Source organism: Equus przewalskii, chromosome X, assembly GCF_037783145.1.
Source record: "Equus przewalskii isolate Varuska chromosome X, EquPr2, whole genome shotgun sequence".
In the NCBI taxonomy this organism is placed as follows: Eukaryota; Metazoa; Chordata; class Mammalia; order Perissodactyla; family Equidae; genus Equus; species Equus przewalskii.
This window is the reverse complement of record NC_091863.1, coordinates 105,055,106-105,075,376: the sequence shown is the minus strand read 5'-3', so window position 1 is coordinate 105,075,376 and position 20,271 is coordinate 105,055,106. Positions and strand designations below refer to the sequence as shown.

Genomic DNA, 20,271 nt, shown 5'->3' with positions numbered 1-20,271 from the left:
GTAATTGGGGGCCATGTTTAGCCACGCAACCACCCATTATCATTAGTACTCAGATTGATTCTAATGCATCATAATAATGTAGGTCGTAGTCCACATATGGGGGGTAATTTATTGTCAGGTGGTGATTGTTATTAATAATAAGCTGTCTGAACATATTCAGAACATAGTTGTACACATCTCTTGTTTTTCTCCCTTCCTTTGTTTGCAAGTCTAATTTTATACACTTTTGCCTACCCTATTTTCTCCTTTTACACTGCACATTATAGTATTGTTTTTGTTCTTTAAATAAGCTTAGTGTCTCAATGAACAGCTAGAACATGAGAGACTGCTTTGGAAAAGGAGTTTAAGTAGTCAAGTCCAATTTAAGAATGGCGGTGGATTTTACCACTCAGCTTTATTAATGGATCTCATTCCCACTGTATAGCATTTCTTTCCTTAATGCATTTGTATAAAAGCCCTTGCTTCACTCATTAACCCCTCTGGCTGGTGTTAACTCATTCCTGGGCATTTGTTGCCATAGCTGCAGCCGCCCCTCAGCTGGAGCCATCATGCTAGTCCCTGCAGAGGCCATGAGGGGCTGGCCTGCTTATTCCAGGCGTCAGCTGTTAGGCGGAGGGCAAGAGCCTTGCAACCTCAGAGGTCAAACAGCCTGTCCCATGTGCTTAAGCCCTGTCTGGTTTTTTTCCTTAGCAGCAGATGGGCGTGTAGCTGTCCAGCCTCAAGGCTGGGAAACATGTGTGGGAACATTACCAGCACTCTTCCTCCCTTACCCCCTCCTGGGTACCCAAGCAAGTAGCCTAGCTCCATATTCAGAAAGATGATCGATATTTCCCCTCTGTTGTTTGAATCTCTTCCTCCAACACCTGCGGCAGCTGTGGGGAATCGTACACAACTTGCGTGTGTTCACTGAAATAATTGCCAGCAGTTTTATGGAACATCTCTTGTGTGTATTTTTGCCCATTTACAGATTTGATTATATCGTTTGCAGAATGGAAACGTGGCTTTCCACTGCTTACTCTCATTCTCCTAGATCTTCAAGGAGAGACCCTTTTAAAAACAAAATGGAAATGACATGCAAATGGTTATGTTAATATCACACAGGCAAAAGTCAGGACCTTCAGAAGGTTCCTCAGGCGCAAACTGATCAGGTGATGAGCACATCTTGCATACATTTCTATTTGAATTACCAGCTGGAACCGTCCTATGAGAAATGACTAGGAAGAGAAAATGTTAGATGCCTGTAATGTGTGGCTACTTTCTGCCCTAGGCTCCAGCCCTGATGTAGGCCAGAGCAAACACAACACCCACACATGCAGGTTGGGCAGGTACAGTGGGATGTGAGGAAGATGTTTGAAGGTGGAAAGTTACCACATAGACCGATAATACAGAGTTGGAAAAGAAAATTTAATTTTGTCTGTGCTTTGCCAGCTGTGCTGGCAAGGATAAATCTGTGGATTAGCTCCAGACTTAGAAAATTCATAACCATCTTGTCCTTTACCCTGACTTTAACAGAACTCATATTATAGTATCAACAACAGCAGCGAAACGGCAGCATCATTAACAACTAACATTTATAGAGTATCTTACAGCTCTCAAAACACTTTAACAATTAATATCTCTTGTTTAACCATCTCACCAACCTTGTAAGATCAGTATTATGCTTGTCTGCATTTTTGTGACAAGGGAACCAAGGATCAGAGACATTAAGTGACTTGCCCAAAGTCACACAGCCAATAAATAGTATGGCCTTCTGACTCCAAAACTCTGAGGTACCCAGGCTAGACAATACACACAGCCCTATTACCCTGCTCTCTAGCTCACTGCCACTTCTATGTTCCCAAACCTCTGGGTAAACAAATTAGGGCCCATGCAGGGATTCACTTAAGAAAAACAAAAGGAAAGTAGCCATGTTACAAAAGAATTCCTGTCTTTCCATATGGTTTCACTACTAAATGATGTCTTTGACAACCACTTTGTTCATAGATCACTAACTACAAAGCTTCAGGGAGGGAGGGGGAGGAGTATGAGGGAGAATAGCACAAATTCAAGCTCCTGGCAATGAAAGAATCCTTCAGAAATTCAGATAAAAAATTCCTGAAGAGACAGCATCATCATATGTAGTAGTATTGTAAAAATAAACAAGGAATGATTAACACAAAACTCAGAATAATGGTTACCTCTGAGGAGAGATGGAAGGAATTAGTGAGGGGCACATGGTGGCCTTTAAAGATAATAGTTATATTCTTTTTCTTAAACTGCGTGTTGGGTACACAATTTTCGTTGTACCATTGTCTCTTATACTTTGCACTTATCTCTTAGAAATTCCCCTTTGCACCTACTCAATATTTAATTTAAAAAATTAGAAAAAGACATTGTGAGTCATTGGAAAAATAGGATTTGATATACAGAAATTAGCCTTACATTTTTAAAGATAGCCGCCATTGAAAGCTAGGTGCACTTTGATCAAAACCTTAGCCAGTTTGCTCTGACAGCGTCTCCCAGTGACATACCAGTTAGTTTCTCATGAAGTTGTGCTTTGTGAGTAGAGCATGCTTTCCCAGAATTTTCCCAGGGTCTTTGAGTATTTCAGATGCCTCTCCCCTCCTTTCTGACAGTGAACTTCTAGCTTCTGGGAGAGGAAATAACAGTGGTGTGGTCATTTGGGAATTTGAAGTTAAGTGCTTGAACCGTAACCATGGATTTATAGGTTGTTACCCAAAGACTTACTATCTTTATGGCTTTTTTTGGTGTTGGGCCTGACAGAGAATGCAGTGAGTAAGTGGGCTTGTGTATTTATTTTCATCACTGGTTGGTTTCTCTCTGACCAATGTAGGCATGCTGTAAGCACAGGCTGACAGGAATTACGGTTTTTCTTCCATTTGGAAATAAGTGGATAAGCAAATACTCCCAGCTTGATTTTTTTTCCAATTCATTATTTACAGGGAATTTGCCCTTTGTAATCATTTTCAAATCAAATTTGTTCTACTAGTCCCTGTAAGGTTTGCTCTGGAGATCATCACCAACCTAGACGTTTTTTATTTTTTAGCAGCTTATGTCTCCTCCATGTTAATGCCAATTAAAAAAAAAACTCAAATGGATTAAAGGTGATGTCACTAGGGGCCTGGAGATTCACTCAGGAAGAAAATTTAAGTTACAGCAGAAATGGATAAAAGGAAGGAAAGTCAATAACTCACATGTGTTTGCTATTTGGACTACTATTGCTGTATTAAAATATTCAGGAGAACTATTATATTAAATGGAGAAAAATACGTCATATATAAGATAGATTCCAGGAAAGGCACGATTATTAATACTTCCCCAGAATCACAAACTGCCAGCCAAATCACTTGCATATGGATTGTTCCCGAAGTAGGCTAATACAGTGGGTGTCCTCTGCCCAGCTGTCACAGAGGTCACAGCTATGGCCATAACCTCCTTTTGTCTTATTTGGAAAGCTGGCCATGAAGAGAAAGTTCTTCTCCTGCCTACCCCATTGCCCTTCCATCATTCTTATGGATAATGGATGTAATACTAAGTAATTCTGGCTTTCCTCCACCACAGATGAGGTGATCACGAGTGAGAGCAGGGATGCGAATGCCATCCATGCTTTTGGAACAAAGGAGTTTTGGCAGCAGGTCTGATGGGTTTGGGGTATATACAGTGGAGGAGGAGGAGGGTGACACCGGAAAATCTTTTGAGGATTTTATTAGCAGTACCACTTTTAGAAAATGCATCAGTCAGATGATAGGAATATAAATCAGTCCCACTGTTCTTTCTGGCAGTGCTTTTGGTAAAGTTACAGAGAAGCCATCTTGTTCTTTTTTCTTTAAGTACATTCCCCACTATAATTAATGGCTAGTTCCCGTATTGGTAGTTTCCTGCCCTTTTCACCTGAGGGAATTATAACATTCTCCTCTCTCCCCACCCCCAGTGGCCCCTGTTTTCCATAAGATATCAGAGGCAATGCCCACTATTGTTAATATATTAATAATAATTACTAGTATTCTACAACCACTTACTGAGCTAGATGTTGCAATGGGCTTTTCTTTCTTTCTTTCTTTCTTTTTTTTACATATTTTCTCCCTTAATCCTTACCACAGCCCTATGAGATAGGTACTATTATTTTCGTCATTTTTCAGATGTAGAAAATGAAGAACAGAGACATTAAGTCACTTCCCTAGCATCACACAGCTAATAAGTGGTGGGCCAGGATTAGAACTCAGATCTAATCCAAAGACCAAGATCTTAACTACTATTACAAACTCCATTATTTTTTTCATTCAGGGTCACACAGCATTAAAGATTGAGAGTTTCTCATGCTTGGTCTGGCCAAAAGCATGATGGGGGTTAGTGAGAGTGCGTTGCAGTTTAAAAAAAAAATCAGTCATTTTGAAACAGGGTGGTGGGGGCAGTGTGAAATTCTGTATAGTGAAGACTATTGTTTTCTGATTATTTGTCAAATTGAAGTGGAATTTGAAAACTTGAGTTAGGCTGCCTTCAGAGGTAAAGAAGCTAGAAAGGGGCCAGGGCTGCTGGTCCAAGGCAGAGCCATTACTCACTGCCTCCCGCGGCTGGATGTGTATATATAGCATTGCCCTTAATATTTGAGGATGACTCTGCTGAGGCAGCTAGTTCTCAAGCCAAAGTTCCCATTATCGGTAGGATTTAACACTTGACTTGTTTATAGTGGTCATGGCCAGTGTCCCACCCCCCTGACTTAGACCATGGCCTTGTAGTTAGTGACCTGCAAAGCAATTCAACAATATGGTCTAATACCCATCCTCTTAGAGTCCAACCAACAGAAGAACACAAAAGACTCCAGTGTTTTAACCTTCAACTTTTAGGAGAGAGGAATAATAAGTAAAGTGATATGGAAAATATTCTTCACTCATGCCCATCTCCCAAAACAAGGACAATATCTATTCTGGGATTTAGACTTAGCACAAATACAGCCTTATCTCCTATACCTTTTAAGACACTGATGGTACCATAATAATTGGCTTTTCTCTCAAAACTCACTTTAAAGTCACCTTCACCAGCTTAACATCATGTCCTCTATGCTCCCCTCCCTCCTCCACCACCACCTCTCCTCCTAGCAGAGTAACTGCCTCCCCCTTCTTCATATGTCTGTTTAGCCATTATCAAACTATACAGTAGTTTTTCTTTTCGTGTCTATCTCTCGCACTAGTCTATGAGCCCTTCAAAGGGCAGGGAAACATGAATTTTTCACCTTGGTACCACCAAGTAGTGCATGGATTTAGCACATTTGTTAAATTAATATTCAGAATGTATCCTGAAGCCCTGCCATAATCTCATTCAAAGATTCAGGTACAGCTGGCACATATCGCCCACCTGTGTTGTTTTCACCACAACCCTGTGAAAGGGGTTCTATCATTCTTATTTATGGATAGGGAAACTGAAGCTCTGTGTTTCTCAAATTTGCAGTGGGCATAAGAATTATCTAGGGTGCTTGTTCAACAAGATTCCCCAGCACCACCAGGTAAAAACCTCAGTCACGGGCCCTGAAACTTGGCTATTTAGCAAGCATGCCAGGTGATTCTGATGTACTTGGTTGGACCGCACTTTGACAAACACGGGTGTAAGTGATTGCCACACAGCGAGTAAACAGTAGAGCCAGAGTTCAAACTCAGCCCTCCTAATTCCAGATCTAGTCCATGCTATATTTATCTTTGTTGTACTCTATCTCCTATGGCCAGGAACTAGACTGAAACATGTTGGAAAAATTTTCAGCAACAAGGGCTAAAGCAGAACGGCTTGTGGATTAACTTCAGGGCTGTTTATTTTTTCCTCCAGGAGATCTTGCCAGACTTCCAACAGCGTAGCACAAGGTTGCCAAGTCATCTCTTACACAACTTCCCTCAGGAAAGCGTAGACCACAGAATTTGCGGAACTTACAGAGTTTATGCTTCTGTTTTTCTTTCTCCATTCCCTCTCTACCATCAGCCACACCATTAACTTAAAGAGCATACTCAGTACCTGAAATGCAATTAGTTTTGTTAAATATTAAGATTTCTAGCTGAAAACCAGTAGCTACAACATTTGGGATCCTGACAGTAATATTAATGCATCTGTTCCAAAACAATGAAAAGGAATGTGTGGCTTAACAGGCAATTAGTGCAGATGTTAAAGGAACTGGAGTAAGTAACATTTTTGCGGCCCATTTATGCTTCCGGTGTTCTTTAAATATCAGGTGAGGAAATATGGAACAAATGTGATGATGCGATCTTAAAGATTAGAGGGCCACAGTCAGCCATTCACCCTAGATCAGGGTAATGTGATTTCACTGGTAACTCAGAAGCCCAAGAAGCCAGGGGTGGAGAATTATGGACGTTAGTCCAGAAAAGCTCAAGAGAGCCTCTCTAGTGCAGCTAGCCACTGCTCTTGGAGGAAGCCTCCCAGGTTCCCATGCTGGAGCCTGCCTAGGGTTCCAGGACCCCTGCATCCAACCTCAGCCCATTCTCCTGGCTCACATTCAGCTAATAACCTTGAAGTGACAAAGACTGTCCCTGAAATTCTTTAACCATGCCAGCCCACCTTAAAATAACAAAGGAGGCCCCTGGCTCCAGCTCAGAGAAATGGGAGGAGTCCTTCACAGGGCAGCTGAATGGTTTCTTTCTTAACCTGAAAAAAAGGAAGGGAAAGATAAAGGAAGTGGGGTTAAGATCACAACTGAGTACTTGCTCGGCATTCTTTATACTGTAGTGATGGTATATAGCTCAGTGCTTAAAAGTGTGGGCTCTGGAGCCCTACTGCCTAAATTTGAATTTCAACTCCAACATTAACTCCATCTGTGACTTTGGGCAACTTCCTAACTTCCTTGTGTTTCATTTTCCTTATCTGTAAAATGGGTATAATGATAAATATTTCCTATCTTATAGGATTTTTGTGAGGATTAGATTACATAATACATATAAAGCCTTAAAATACTGTTAGACGCATAATAAGCACTTAATGTTAGGAATCAACATCATTAGCTTAGTACTTGAAAGATAGGTATCATCATCTCTAACTATAGGTGAATAAACAGGCTAAAAAGTGTATGGAACCTGCCTAAAGTCACACAGCTAGTAAATAATAGAGCCAAAATTTGATTTTAGATCTGTCTGGCCCCAAGTTCTGTATTTCTTCCACTATACCCTATTGCCTTCGTGAATGTAGGATATATGCTGTGAGTTCCTTGGAGAGGCATATGCCAAAACCTGTGGCTTTCTTCTTCCTCGCTGTACCCTCATGCCCACTGCAACTGCCATCTGGAGGGCTGGTTTGGCACTCTAGCTTCTCATAGATCTAGTTAAAAACCTTGAACATCCTTATAACTGCTCCAATATGGAGTTGGCTGTCTCCAGGACACTCTAGCCTATAGACTAAAACAATGAATCTTGTGGAGGGCCCCATGGCCGAGTGGTTAAGTTCGCGCGCTCTGCTTCAACGGCCCAGGGTTTCACCAGTTTGGATCCTGGGCACAGACATGGCACCGCTCATCAAGCCATGCTGAGAGGGTGTCCCACATAGCACAACCAGAGGCACTCACAACTAGAATGTACAACTATGTACTGGGGGACTTCGGGGAGAAGAAGAAGGAGGAAAAAAAAAGAAGATTGGCAATGGATGTTAGCTCAGGTACCAATCTTCAAAAAATAAAAAAATGAATCTTCCAGGATGAGGGTCAGTTTGTGAAAGCACCCTCTACCCTGAGGTTCTCATCTGCATAGTTGAGGATCAAGCTACTGTCCCCCACCTATACCCTGCCGTAATCACAGCCCATGTCAGAATGATTACCTACTATATAGACTAGCATAAAAGCCCTTTCCTTTCCCTTTCCCTTTCCCCTCACTCCCGTGCCGTCCTCTCCTCTTCCCCAAGGAAGAATATGTTGTGACGTCCTGATCCCCTTGAGTAGCTCTTTGATCAATCCTTGGTACCTCTCATAAGGAGATAAAGTCCCTGCTTGTCCTAATAGTGTCATCTTCCTCAAGCTGCCTGGGAGCCTTGTCTTGCAAAAGCCCCTGTCAGTTCTCTCACCCTGCATAGCCATGATGCAAGCTGTGGCGTCACTGCTGGTGACGTCTGTGATCTGAGAGAGAGTGGGATGTGCCTGGGGCTTCAGTGCATTGTTCACACACAGTGATGGATTGTTAATTTTCAAAGAAAATGAAGAGGGATTCAAAATAACACCTGCAACACGCAATATATTGCTTCATGAGCAATAAATACCAAACAGAAGATAAAACCTTGAGCCTTAGGCTTAATGCAGACCCAAAACATGATTTATCCTACTATTTCCTTTCCCTTAGCCAGAGCACAGAAAGCACAATGTTATTCAGTTCTAGGACACCCAACCCTGCCCTTGTGCCATAATCTTATACAACAAATACTTCTTGAGTGCCTACTGTATGCAAAGTCCCGTGTGATATGCTAGAGATGGGACTTTCTTCTGTGTTTCATGCAAGCATTTTCTAAACTTCTTCTCTCTCTTCCTTTTGTCATGGTATTCCTAGTGCTATTCCCAGAACCATTCTCTAAACAGTACTCCATCAGCCTTCCATGGCACCTGGCCTCCCCATCATGAGGATCATTTCTTTGTTGTGAAGAATAAAAGTAACCACACTGGGGCCGGCCCGGTGGCATAGTGGTTAAGTTTGCACACTCTGCTTTGGTGGCCCAGGGTCCACGGGATCAGATCCCGGGCATGGACGTGCACACCACCCATCAAGCCATGCTATGGTGGCGTCCCATATACAAAGTAGAGGAAGATTGGCACAGATGTTAGCTCAGGGATGATCTTCCTCAAGCAAAAGGGGAAGATTGGTGACAGATGCTAGGTCACCAATCTTCCTCACCAAAAAAAAGTAACCATGCTAAAAATGTTAATAGACTCTGTGAGGGGTGGGCAATCAGATTAGTCTTAGCACAGTGGCATAAGGGAGTAGGGCATAAATAAACTGCAGAAGTTGGGATTGGCTGCACATGTAATAGATGGAAAGGGATTGTCAAGAAACTAGAGATATAAGGCACTCTTCGGTAAGAACACACTAAAATTGCTTCAATAGAACATGGTTTCTGAACCGTGGCACTATTGACATTTTGGGTCAGATAATTGTTTGTTGTGGGGGACTGTCCTATACAGTGTAGGATATTTACCAGTATCCCTGGCTTCTATCCACTAGATGTCAGTAGCACCTCCCAGCCCTCAGTGGTGACAACCAAAGATGTCTCCAAATACGTCCCCTGGTGGGGGCAAACTTAGCCCCAGTTAAGCACAACTGCACTAGATGACCCAGGGAGCAGCCATCTGTATAGTGATGAGCTCTATAGCCCTCCCAGCTCCAATATTCTATAACTTTATGACTTCCCTAGTTTAGCAGAGTGGTTAAGAACATGAATTGTGGAGCCAGACTGCCTGGATTTGAATCCCAGCTCCACTACAAGCTAACCGTATGAACATCAACAGGTTGTTTAACCTCTCTGTTTCTGTCACCTCATCAGTAAAATGAGGATAATGAGAGGTCCTACTTTATAGAGTTGTTATAAGTTTTAAATTAATGTACATAAAGTGCCTAGAACAGTGTGCAGCACATAATAAGTATTAAGTGTTAACCAGTATTAGTTTTGTTATGATTACTATCATTAACACTATTATTTACCATTTATCTAAATCCTGGTATGTTCCAGAGGTCTGATGTTTCACCCAGCTTTGGACCACTATCTTCCTTCCGCAGAAATGACTAGGGAGCTAAGTCTACCATTCAGGACTACACAATGCAGAGATTTTTTTGGCTGTGGGTCTATGAAATGCACATCGCCGGCAAGCCCCACTTTGTACAATTGCTGACTTCTTGCAGAGTTCACTTATTTAAAAGCACACTTATTGGCACATACTTTGAGCTAATCACTGTAGAATATACAAAAGTAAATGAGGTTTATGTCCTCTTCCCTCAGGAACTAACAAATATGGCTGCTGCACACACATTTATTTTAGTAAATTTAATTACCTTAAATTCCCAAAGAAATTCCAGTCAGTTCCTTCTTAACCATGAAGAATTTATCTGTGATGTAAATTATCTCCCCATCTCCAGATTTATCTTTCTTAAAGTTTGTATTTCTGTAATTGTGATTTTCTTGTGTTATCAGCATGTTAGAATTATATACTTCAATTAATACTTCAAATTATCACCATTTTATTTATCTTCCTCTCTCTCGCCGTTAAAAATGTTTAATATTCAATCTCAGAAGAAAGCCACCAAAAGAGATTTTATCTTAATACAAGAACAGAGTAGTAGCCCATTCTAAGTAGCTTGGCACCTGCTTCTGGGAAGAAGAATGTCTGTGCAGGACTCTCTTACATATACTCATATATTTCCTCATTCATTTATTTAAAATAGTTTATCGAACATCTACTCTATGTCAGACATGGTGTATAGGCACTGGGAATAACAAGAAGGAATAAGGGATTCCAGAGTCTACGAGGAGAGACAGACATGGAAAGAGATGATAAAAATATAATGTAGTAGGGGCTATTGTAATGTGTTCAGTGAGCTAGGGGAGCACAGAAAGTAAAGGGGTTCTTTGGGAGAGAGTTCAGTGTGATGGAGAAGACTGTGGGCATCGGCATCAGAGCTGCCTGGGTTTGTATTCTTGTTCTGCCACTTATTAGCTGTGTAATACTGAGCTGATTACTTAAACTCTCTGTGCCTGTTTCATTATTTGTATAATGTATTGTAATAATTCATATATATACTGTGTCTCTCAGTAGACTTTGAGCCCTTCAAGGGCTGGGAGTACTTCATCATCGTCTTCTTAACTATTCCCATGTTATTATTATCACTTACCAGGTGCACAATATGAGCCAGAAGCCATACTAAATTCTTTACCCACATTATCTAATTTAATCTTCAACAAACCCGTAAGGTAGATACTATCATTTTCCTAATTTTGTAGCTTGCGTTTTTCTCATCAAACCCAGTTCTCTATTCAGAGCACTTATCACAATGTGTAATTATTTTATATTTATTTGTATTTTACTATCTCCCTCCTGCACTAGAGTGTTAGTGTCATAAGACCAAGGATGAAGCCTTTTTGACTCACCATAATGTCTTCAATATCTAGAATGATGCCTGACACATAGAAAATGTTCAATGAACAGACAGTAAATATGAAAGGAAGGCTGGAAGGCAGGCTGGCAAGAAGAGAAGAAAAGAAAAAAAAGAAAGATAATGAGTACATTACAGCTACTAAGTAGTAGAACTAAACTCTAGCCCAGAGCCGTCTGATTCCCAAACCCATCCTCTCGATCACTAAGCAGGATTGCTTCCTACTCTTAACACACTTTCAATAGACGTTTGTTGACAAAATCCTCTCCTCAACTTTGCACAATACTGGGTAACAAAATTACAGCAAGCATGACAACCAACTGGACATAAGAAAGAGAATTATAGGAGAGTAATTTGTCAGAGAAGGAGACCATTTGTCTTAAAAAAAGACCGCGATTGGCGAGCTGGCACCAACATACTGAACTTATTTCACAGAAAATAAAGAAAACGTTTGAAATAATTAACTCCACTACAGGATAGGTGTATTACAGAATGTGTGTGCCTGTGTGCCTGCATGTGTGTGCGTGTGTGTGTGTATTGTCTTCAAGATCAAATAACTTTGACAGTAATTGACTAATCAGGGAAGCATAAACAATAAAAAACAGATGGCAATGATTTGATAGTTATGGAGTGATACCAAGTTAAAGTGGATGATCACTTCCAAATCTTTTGTTCTTTTGATGCTAATGAACTCTTGTTCCAAAATGCCATGTCTTCAATCTACTTACCTGGAAGGCACTCATTCACAACCACTCTACAACCTGTGATCTCTTGAGGAATCGCCACACAAGCACACAAGCAGAACAGAGAACCGGAATAGCAGGACATGTTCTTCAGACTTGGGTGAGGTATTCTGAAGACCATTTGACAACCACAAGGACTTGCCTTCTGAATATTCTTGGCCACTGCCAGTGAGTGTAGAACTCATGAGAAAATGAGCAATCTCTTCCTTTAGTGAAGTGAGACTACTTTTATAAAACACTTAAGGAAATTGCTAGATATCCATTTTTAGTCTGGAAAGTGAATCAGGCCAGGAATTAACTTTTCCACCATTAAGTGATGATTCGGAACAGATGTTTAACACAGCATGTTTTGTTAGTGCAGACCTTAAATCCATATTGCTGCCAGAGAGAGGTGATCATCTGGGATTTTTCATTGAAAGTAAAAATTTACAAGCTTGTTTAGATTTATGACTATGCCTATATGGGAAAAAGATTATAGCTAATGAGATCAAACTGAATAATTAGTTGGGTGCTTCTATCCCTGGTTGTAACTCTAAGTAAATTCCTACATTTAAACTCAGTTGTTCTCGAGAGAGAGAACCAGTTTAGCAATTGTCATCCCTTTTAAGACAATTTATCATTCTGAAAAGGTATACAAATAATCAATGATTGTCATTGCCTAGATTGCTTATTGTGCCCCAAATCAATATAAGTTGATTTTCTTTATTCATTCATTCAAATATTTCTTGAATACCTACTTTATACCAGACACTGAACTAAGAAATGGAGAAAGAAAGATACCTAAAACCCAGTCCCTGACCTAAAGGAGCATGCAGGCTAGCAGAAGAGAGACATGTCTCCAATAACTGTAATTCAAGGCAGTCAATGGTAAATGTTCGCTTGTTCTTGCCTCCTGGAATGCTTTTCAACCCTATTCCTCCATTTACTATGTGGAGGAAAATCCTGTTTCTCCTTAAAGTCCCATTTCAAATGATTCTTTCCTGGTGAAGGGTTCCCTGGCATTTCTCATCCCCCTACCCCCCCACCCCAAGCACATACATCCAAACCCATTCCCACAGATTTAATTACTCCTTCTCTGTTCCAATAGCACTTTACTCATAGTTTTATTACAGTACTTATTACAATAATTTGTATTTGGTTGTTTACGTGTCATGCCGCTCACTGTGTTTTGAGTTCTTCTGGAGCAGCAAGTGAGTTTGGTTCATCTCTGTATTCCTAGTCACTAGCACACAACTTGGTGTATAGTAAGACAATAAAAGTTTGGTTTGGGGAAAAGGAGTGAGAGAATAAGCAAACATATAAAAATCGAATTCTGGATAAAGTGTTATGATAACACATAGAAGAGAGTAATTAATTCCAATGAGGTGGCTTCACCTACAAGGTGGCATTTGAGATGACCCTTGAAAAATGAGTAGGATTTGACAGGTGGAGATGGGTGGTGGAGGAGGGAAGGGACATGAGAAGGCAGAACTCCTTAAGAATTTAAGAACCAAATTCATTGTAGCAAAATAATGCTGTTAATTACACATTGTCCTTATCTGTTCATGTAAACAAGCCTAGCAGGAACTCTACCTGCTAACATTTTTACAGGCAATTTGAATTAATATCTATTTTGAAAATAGTAATACTCTGCTATCCTTTAAAAAAATTGATAATTTAGATAATTCTCTCCCCTCCCCGCAAAATTAGTCCAGGGTTTGGCTAGGTTGGTACATTGTAAATTCTCATTCTTTGATCTCGGAATTCTTTATTGAGAATAATTCCTGATTCTCTTATATTTCCCAGGACTGCAGAGTCAATGAGTAGCCAAGCCATTGTAAGAAATTAGTTTTGGCATTGGGGCCCAGTCCTTCTAAACCTAGCTGTTTCCTCTGGGAATCATTCTCCAGCCACTAGAGAAAATCAGAGTGCAGACTCAGTGATCTCTAAAGGTCCCTTCCAGCTAAGGCATTTCCTAAATCTTGTCTCCCTTGGCTGGAGATTGGGAGTTCCGATGACCCTAATAATCACTATATAAACTCTTAACCCAAAGGATATTTGATGCCCCATATTTGTTTTCTTGATAATATTTACAAGCAGTCTATTTCTAGCCTTCTAATATGCCTTCATGGGAGTGCACTGAAAACTGGATGTGAGAACTAGAGTTCCTACAGATGGAAAAATCACCAGTTCTGAAATGTGACTTCTGACTGCAGTAACGAATGCTGAGGGCCATCAATCACTCTGTGTGTGTGGTGAGGGAGGGTGTCTGTGTGTGTGGTTTATGGAGAGGAGGCGTAGGCAGCATAGAAAAATAATAAAAACTAATATTTCAAAAGTAATGCTTTTGGACATTTGCATTTGCTTGTTCTGACCAATCAGTGACCAAAATAGCACTTGTATAAGTAACTCAGCCAAGGATCATCCCTGATGTTGCCAGGTTGGAAGGATGTGATAGACGTTAGCAAGCTACTATTAGAACAGAGTTGCCTTTGGAGGTATAATTGGCAGGAGTACCTACTGGGAGGTAGGGGAAAAGCCATGGAAAGTTTTTCCTATGGAAATTAGTAGTCAGAGGGAAATTTCCCCAAATAAAAGTCTCTTTGTGTTCAGATGACTTATGACTACCTCTCTCCCAACTGTGCAGTATATACATTCACATGCATATATAACCCACTTCAATGTCTTTGCTTATGTTATCCCTACTTCTGAAATGTTTTTTCCCCTCTTCTTTACCTATATAATAGCTACCCATCACTCAAGACATGTTGTATAGAAATCTGGCCCATTCCTTCAAATCCTATCTTTTCGATAAAGCATTTCCCACCTACCCCACCTACTCAAGCCACAATAGTTCTTCATTCCTTAAACTTCAGTAAAATTTCTTGTCTATACCATTCAAGTCTTTCATTGTTTCCTAATTGTTTAGTTGGAGATAGTAAAGCATAGTGGCTAAAAGTACACATCTTAATGTTATCTTGGGCAATATATATGACCTTTCAAAGCCTCTCATCTGTTAAATGGAGATATAAATAGTCCCTATCTTATAGGGTTGTTTTGAAAGTTTAATGGTTCTAATGTATGCCAGGTGCTTTACCTAGCATATGATGTGTACAATAATTAGTGATAATAGTAATAATCATCACCATGATCATTGGTCTCTTCAATTAGATTATATAACCTTTGAAGGCAGAGACTATGTCTCCTATCTACTTATTCTCTGGTGTCCCTGTAAGCCCCCAAAATACTCAATTGGCTAATTTGATGTCTCTTGATTGTGTGTCCAGCTCTATTCAATATTATTGCCTCAAAGATAGGAAATTGCATCAGGAATATAATTTTTATTGCTACTCTGGAAACCCTTGGATGTTTTGTCTTGGTTTTCATGCATGAGTAGTATGGATGGATGCTGCTGAAGTAATCATATACAACTAGACGATGACAAGAATGGGAAACCTCTTAATCATCCCAAGCTCCTGTGGTGTGTATGCTTGAAAAAAATCCAGAAAACTCTGATGAACAAAATCAAAGAACCAAATAAATGGAGAGATATTTCATGTTTATTCATAGGAAGACTCAATATTGTCAAGATGTCAGTTCCTCCCAAGTTGATTCAATGCAATTCCAATCAAAATCCAAGCAAGCAATTTTGTGGATATCAACAAACTGATTCCAAAGTTTATATGAAGAGACAATAGAGCCAGAATAGCCAGCACAATATTGAATGAGAACAAAGTTGGAAGAATGATGCTACCCAACTTCAAGACTTACTACAAAACTACAGTAATCAAGACAGTGTGGTATTGGTGAAAGAATAGACAAATAGATCAATGGAATAGAAGAGAGGGCCCAGAAATAGACCCTCAAAAATACAGTCAACTGATCTTTGACAAAGGAGCAAATGCAATACAATGTAGCAAGATAGTCTCTTCAACAGATGTGCCAGAACAACTGGACATCCACATGCAAAAAAAGCAATCTAGACACAGATCTCATACCCATCACAAAAATTAACTCAAAGTGAATCATAGACCTAATGTGAAATATAAAATTATAAAACTCCTAGAAGATAACATGAGGAAACTTAGATGACCTTGAATATGATGATGACTTTTTAAATACAGCACCAAAGACATGTCCATGAAAGAAATTATTGATAAGTTAGACTTCATTACAATTAAAATCTTCTGCTCTACAAAAGACAATGTCAAGAGAATGAGAAGACAAGCCACAGACTGAGAGAAAGTATTTGCAAAATACACATCTGATAAAGGACTGTTAGCTAAAATGCACAAAGAACTCTTAAAACTCAACAATGAGAAAACAGAAAACCTGATTAAAAAATGGGCCAAAGACTTTAATAGACATCTCACCAAAGAAAATATACAGATGGCAAATAAGCATATGAAAAGATTCTCCACATACTATGTCATCAGGGCAATGCAATTAAAACAACAATGAAATACCACTACACACCTATTGGAATGGCCAGAATCCAAAACACTGACAACACAAATGCTGGTGAGGATGTGGAGCAACAGGAAATCTCATTCATTGCTAGTAGGAATGCAAAATGGTACAGCCACTTTGGAAGACAGATTGACGGTTTCTTACAAAACTAAATATGCTCTTACTATATGATCCAGTGATTGTGCGGCGTGGCATTTACCCAAAGGAGTTAAAAAACTTATGTCCACACAAAAATGTGCACAAGGGTGTTTATAGCAGTTTTATTCATAATTGACAAAATTTGGAAGCGATCAAGATGTCCTTCAGTAGGTGAACAGATAAATAAACTGTTGTACATCCAAACAATGGAATATTTTTCAGAACTAAAAGGAAATGAGTTATCAGCCATGAAAAGACATGGAGGAACCTTAAATGCATATTACTAAGTGAAAATAGCCAGTCTGAAAAGGCTGCCTATTGTACGAATCCAACTATATGACATTCTATAAAAGGCAAAACTATAGAGAGAGTAAAAAGATCAGGGGTTAGAGCGCTGGGAGGGATGAATAAGCAGAGCACAGAAGATTTTTAGGGTAGCAAAAATACTCTCTCTGATAGCATAATGATGTATACATGTCATTATACATTTGTCCAAACCCATGGAATATACAACACCAAGAGTGAACCCTAATGTAAAGGATGGCTTTTGAGTGATTACAATGTGTCAATGTAGGTTCATCAGTTGTAACAAATGTACCACTCTGGTGGAGGATGTTGTTAATGGGGGAGGCTACGCATGTGTGGGAGCAGGGTGTATATGTGAAATCTCTGTACCTTCCCCTCCATTTTACTGTGAACCTAAAAATCCTCTTAAAAAAAAAGTCTTCATAAAAAAAAAAACAAGAGGGAAGGAATGGAGGGAGGGGAGAGCATGGGGAGAGAGAGAGAGAGGGAGAAAGAGAAAGAGAGAAAGAAACACACTAAAATGCCATATGGTAAACTGCTTTCAAATTCTATGACTTCCTACCAGTTCAAGTATATTGTTTTAACCCTTGTAAAGAGCTGGAATTAAGGCCCTATCCACCACTTGTCCATCAGTCCAAATCTGTAAAGAGTTTACCAGAGTTTCCCTTGATAAGTAAACTAGATACTGAAATCTTAATAGAAAAAATTATTTTGCTTGTCATTTCTTTTTAGCTGATAATAGTAGAACTCTGAATGTGGATTCCACTGCAATGACACTACCTATGTCTGATCCAACTGCATGGGCCACAGCAATGAATAATCTTGGAATGACACCGCTGGGAATTGCTGGACAACCAATTTTACCTGGTATGCTATTTTTAATCAACTCACAAGTGTTTCTTTTTATTGACCATGTGGTAATAAATATAACAGTATGACACAATTTATTTTGAAGTTGACATTTACCAGATTCTGCCTAGAGTGTGCGTTTTTGTAATACGAGCTTTATGGACTGGGTGGCCAGTAGTTACTAGTATACTTCCTATTGCACTATGAGCAAGCTGGGGGTATATCTGATGCGGGATATGGTCATTGAACATTTAAATAGCTCATTGAAATAAGAGGCAACAGAATTTGGCAAGGAATTACAAAGCTTGTCCAGTTTTATAGATTTCTTAGAGGAGGCAAATAAACAGCAGCTGGAATGAGAACTGACTTAGACATCCCCAAAATCTTAGATTCCTAAAGGGGAGGAACGGAGATGGTGGGGAACATCTCAAAGACTATTGTTAACATTGAATAACTGTTCATATTTTTTTAAACAATGTAACCTGTAAGAGAATGGGCACGGTGTACCAAATATATTTTCGCTAAAGATAAAATTAGAAGAAAAATGTCACAGCATCTGAAAGGTTTAGTTTAGACACAAAAAAAAAGCTTCCTGTAGTGTCAAAGCTATAAAACATTAAAATAAGTTTGTGAAGACATTAGGGAATTGCCATCTCAGGAAACCTGGGCTGCTTTTTAAATATCCTAAACCATTTAATTAATGTTCATTTAATTGTGATCCTACTTAAAAGCATGACAGGACCAGGCCAATCCAGGACCTCGCTACTCAAATGTGGTCTGCATAACCTGGGAGTTAAGAATCCCAGAATCTCAGGCCACAAGTCAGATGTACTGAATCAGAAGCTACATTTTAACGTGATCCTCAGGTTATTCACAAGCACATTAAAGATGAGAAACAGATCTAGGGTGATGCTACTTTGTTGTGCCATTCATTTATATAATTAGCTAACCCCACCCCCCAAAAAATAATTTCACAATTCCAGCCCAGATTTTGAATCCTTCTGTGTTATAATGGGGGTGAGGTAGGGTAAGCAATGATACTTAATAATAAATTAAGAAATGTTATTACGTTGAAAACTAGGAAAGAAGCATAAAAGCAGCGAAACATAAAGAAAAAATGATACATGAATGAGAAATGGGTGGAGAAAAAAGGAGCTGGGATTCTATATGTGGCAAAGGCAAAAAACTGTCCCACCACACTGTAACTTATACTATGGACTGCAGTCGACTAGACTGCATCCTACTCCATTACACCAACAATAATTGAAATGAGCAACCAGGGATCCTTTGAGGGCTAGAATGATTGGACCATGGATCTCCTTCGGTTTTAAATGACTAGTGGGGCCAATCTGGGATCAGCGGGTGTTATGACAGGAGCCCTTATTAATAGTGGTTAAGAGCTCAGACTCTGGAGTCAATCTGGCTGACTTCCAAGCCTATTTCTTTCACTACTTCATCTTGGATAGTTAAATATCTTCTATGAGACTCAATTTCCTCATTCATAAAATCAAACTAATAGTACCTAACCTGAAGCTTGTTGTGAGAATTAAATTGTGCTCAGCACAATGCCTGGCACATAGTTAGTGCTCAAACATGTTGGCTATTAAAATACCTTAAAGATCATTATTAATATATTTCTTATAGACATTTCTAAATGGGCTTTTCAGCTTTTCTTCGTTATTTCATTATAATAAAATTTAAACCAAAATATTCTATATTATTTTATAGCTCCATATAGAGTGGTCCCAAGTCACAATCTCTTATAGTCTAGAGTGACCAGACAATCTGGTTTGGCTTAAATAGTGTCAGTTTATGGAAATCTGAACTATATGGGTATATGTTCCAGGAAAAATCTTGAGGCCAGATCTGCTCTAATGCCAGGAGACTAAATGTTAGCTTATATCATATTGTTTGGAAATTATCACATCTAAACATAAATCTATGTTCACAAAGTACTCTTCAATGCTTAGCCACCCGTCTATAATGTAGAGCAAAAAAGGCCTAACACTGAGAGTAAAAAATCATCCAAGCCATCATTACAGGCTCAGAGCTTGCACTGGGGTCAATAATAGGCCTAAAAAATTGGGGTAGATTTTCTTAACAGTAGCTCAGAGGGCTATTTCTGCAGAGACAGTACCTTGCTTAGTATTTAACAACACAAGCCTCAAAGATGGACTGCACTTGGGTTTGAATCTTTGCTCTACCACTTGCTAGCTATGTGACCTTGCACAAGTTACTTGACTTTTCTGTACCTCAGTTTCTTCATCTGTAAAATGGGGATAGATAGGTATAGTATCTACTTCATAGGATTTCTGTGGAGATTAAATAAAATGCTTAGCACAATGCTTGGCATATAATAAGCAGTCCATAAAGGTTAACTGTCATCATTATTATTACTGTTAGTAGTACTATATGCTCTTTAAGGTAAAGGAAATGCTAACATATTTCCTTCAAATAGCTGCTAAGCTGCCACTTAAATTGAAAATATTTGGGTGCCGTTCCACTACTGCCAGCTCCAATGACTGTTCTTCACGTCCACCTCCCACTGGCCATCTGAAACTTCAAGAGTCATTTTATTTTCTACCTCTATCCTTCTTTGCCTACATCTTGTTTTCTTAAGGACTGTGAAGAAATGGCTTCCCAGGGTCCCCTTCAACCTTGTGATTCAGTGATTG

The 20,271-nt window shown here is 39.5% G+C and overlaps 1 protein-coding gene across 30 annotated transcripts in view; it reads left to right on the top strand.

Moving 5' to 3' along the window:
• ENOX2 (ecto-NOX disulfide-thiol exchanger 2) overlaps window positions 1-20,271 on the top strand; it is a 258,731-nt gene that overhangs the window by 175,243 nt on the left and 63,217 nt on the right. For 24 of the 30 annotated variants that reach the window (XM_070606271.1, XM_070606288.1, XM_070606273.1 and 21 more), the window contains one exon: window positions 17,480-17,614. The exons of the other annotated variants lie outside the window; for them this stretch is intronic. In XM_070606271.1, the coding sequence (XP_070462372.1) occupies window positions 17,518-17,614 (97 nt within the window). In that variant the 5' untranslated portion in view covers window positions 17,480-17,517. The remainder of the gene's footprint in view (window positions 1-17,479; window positions 17,615-20,271) is intronic. 30 annotated transcript variants of the gene reach the window in all.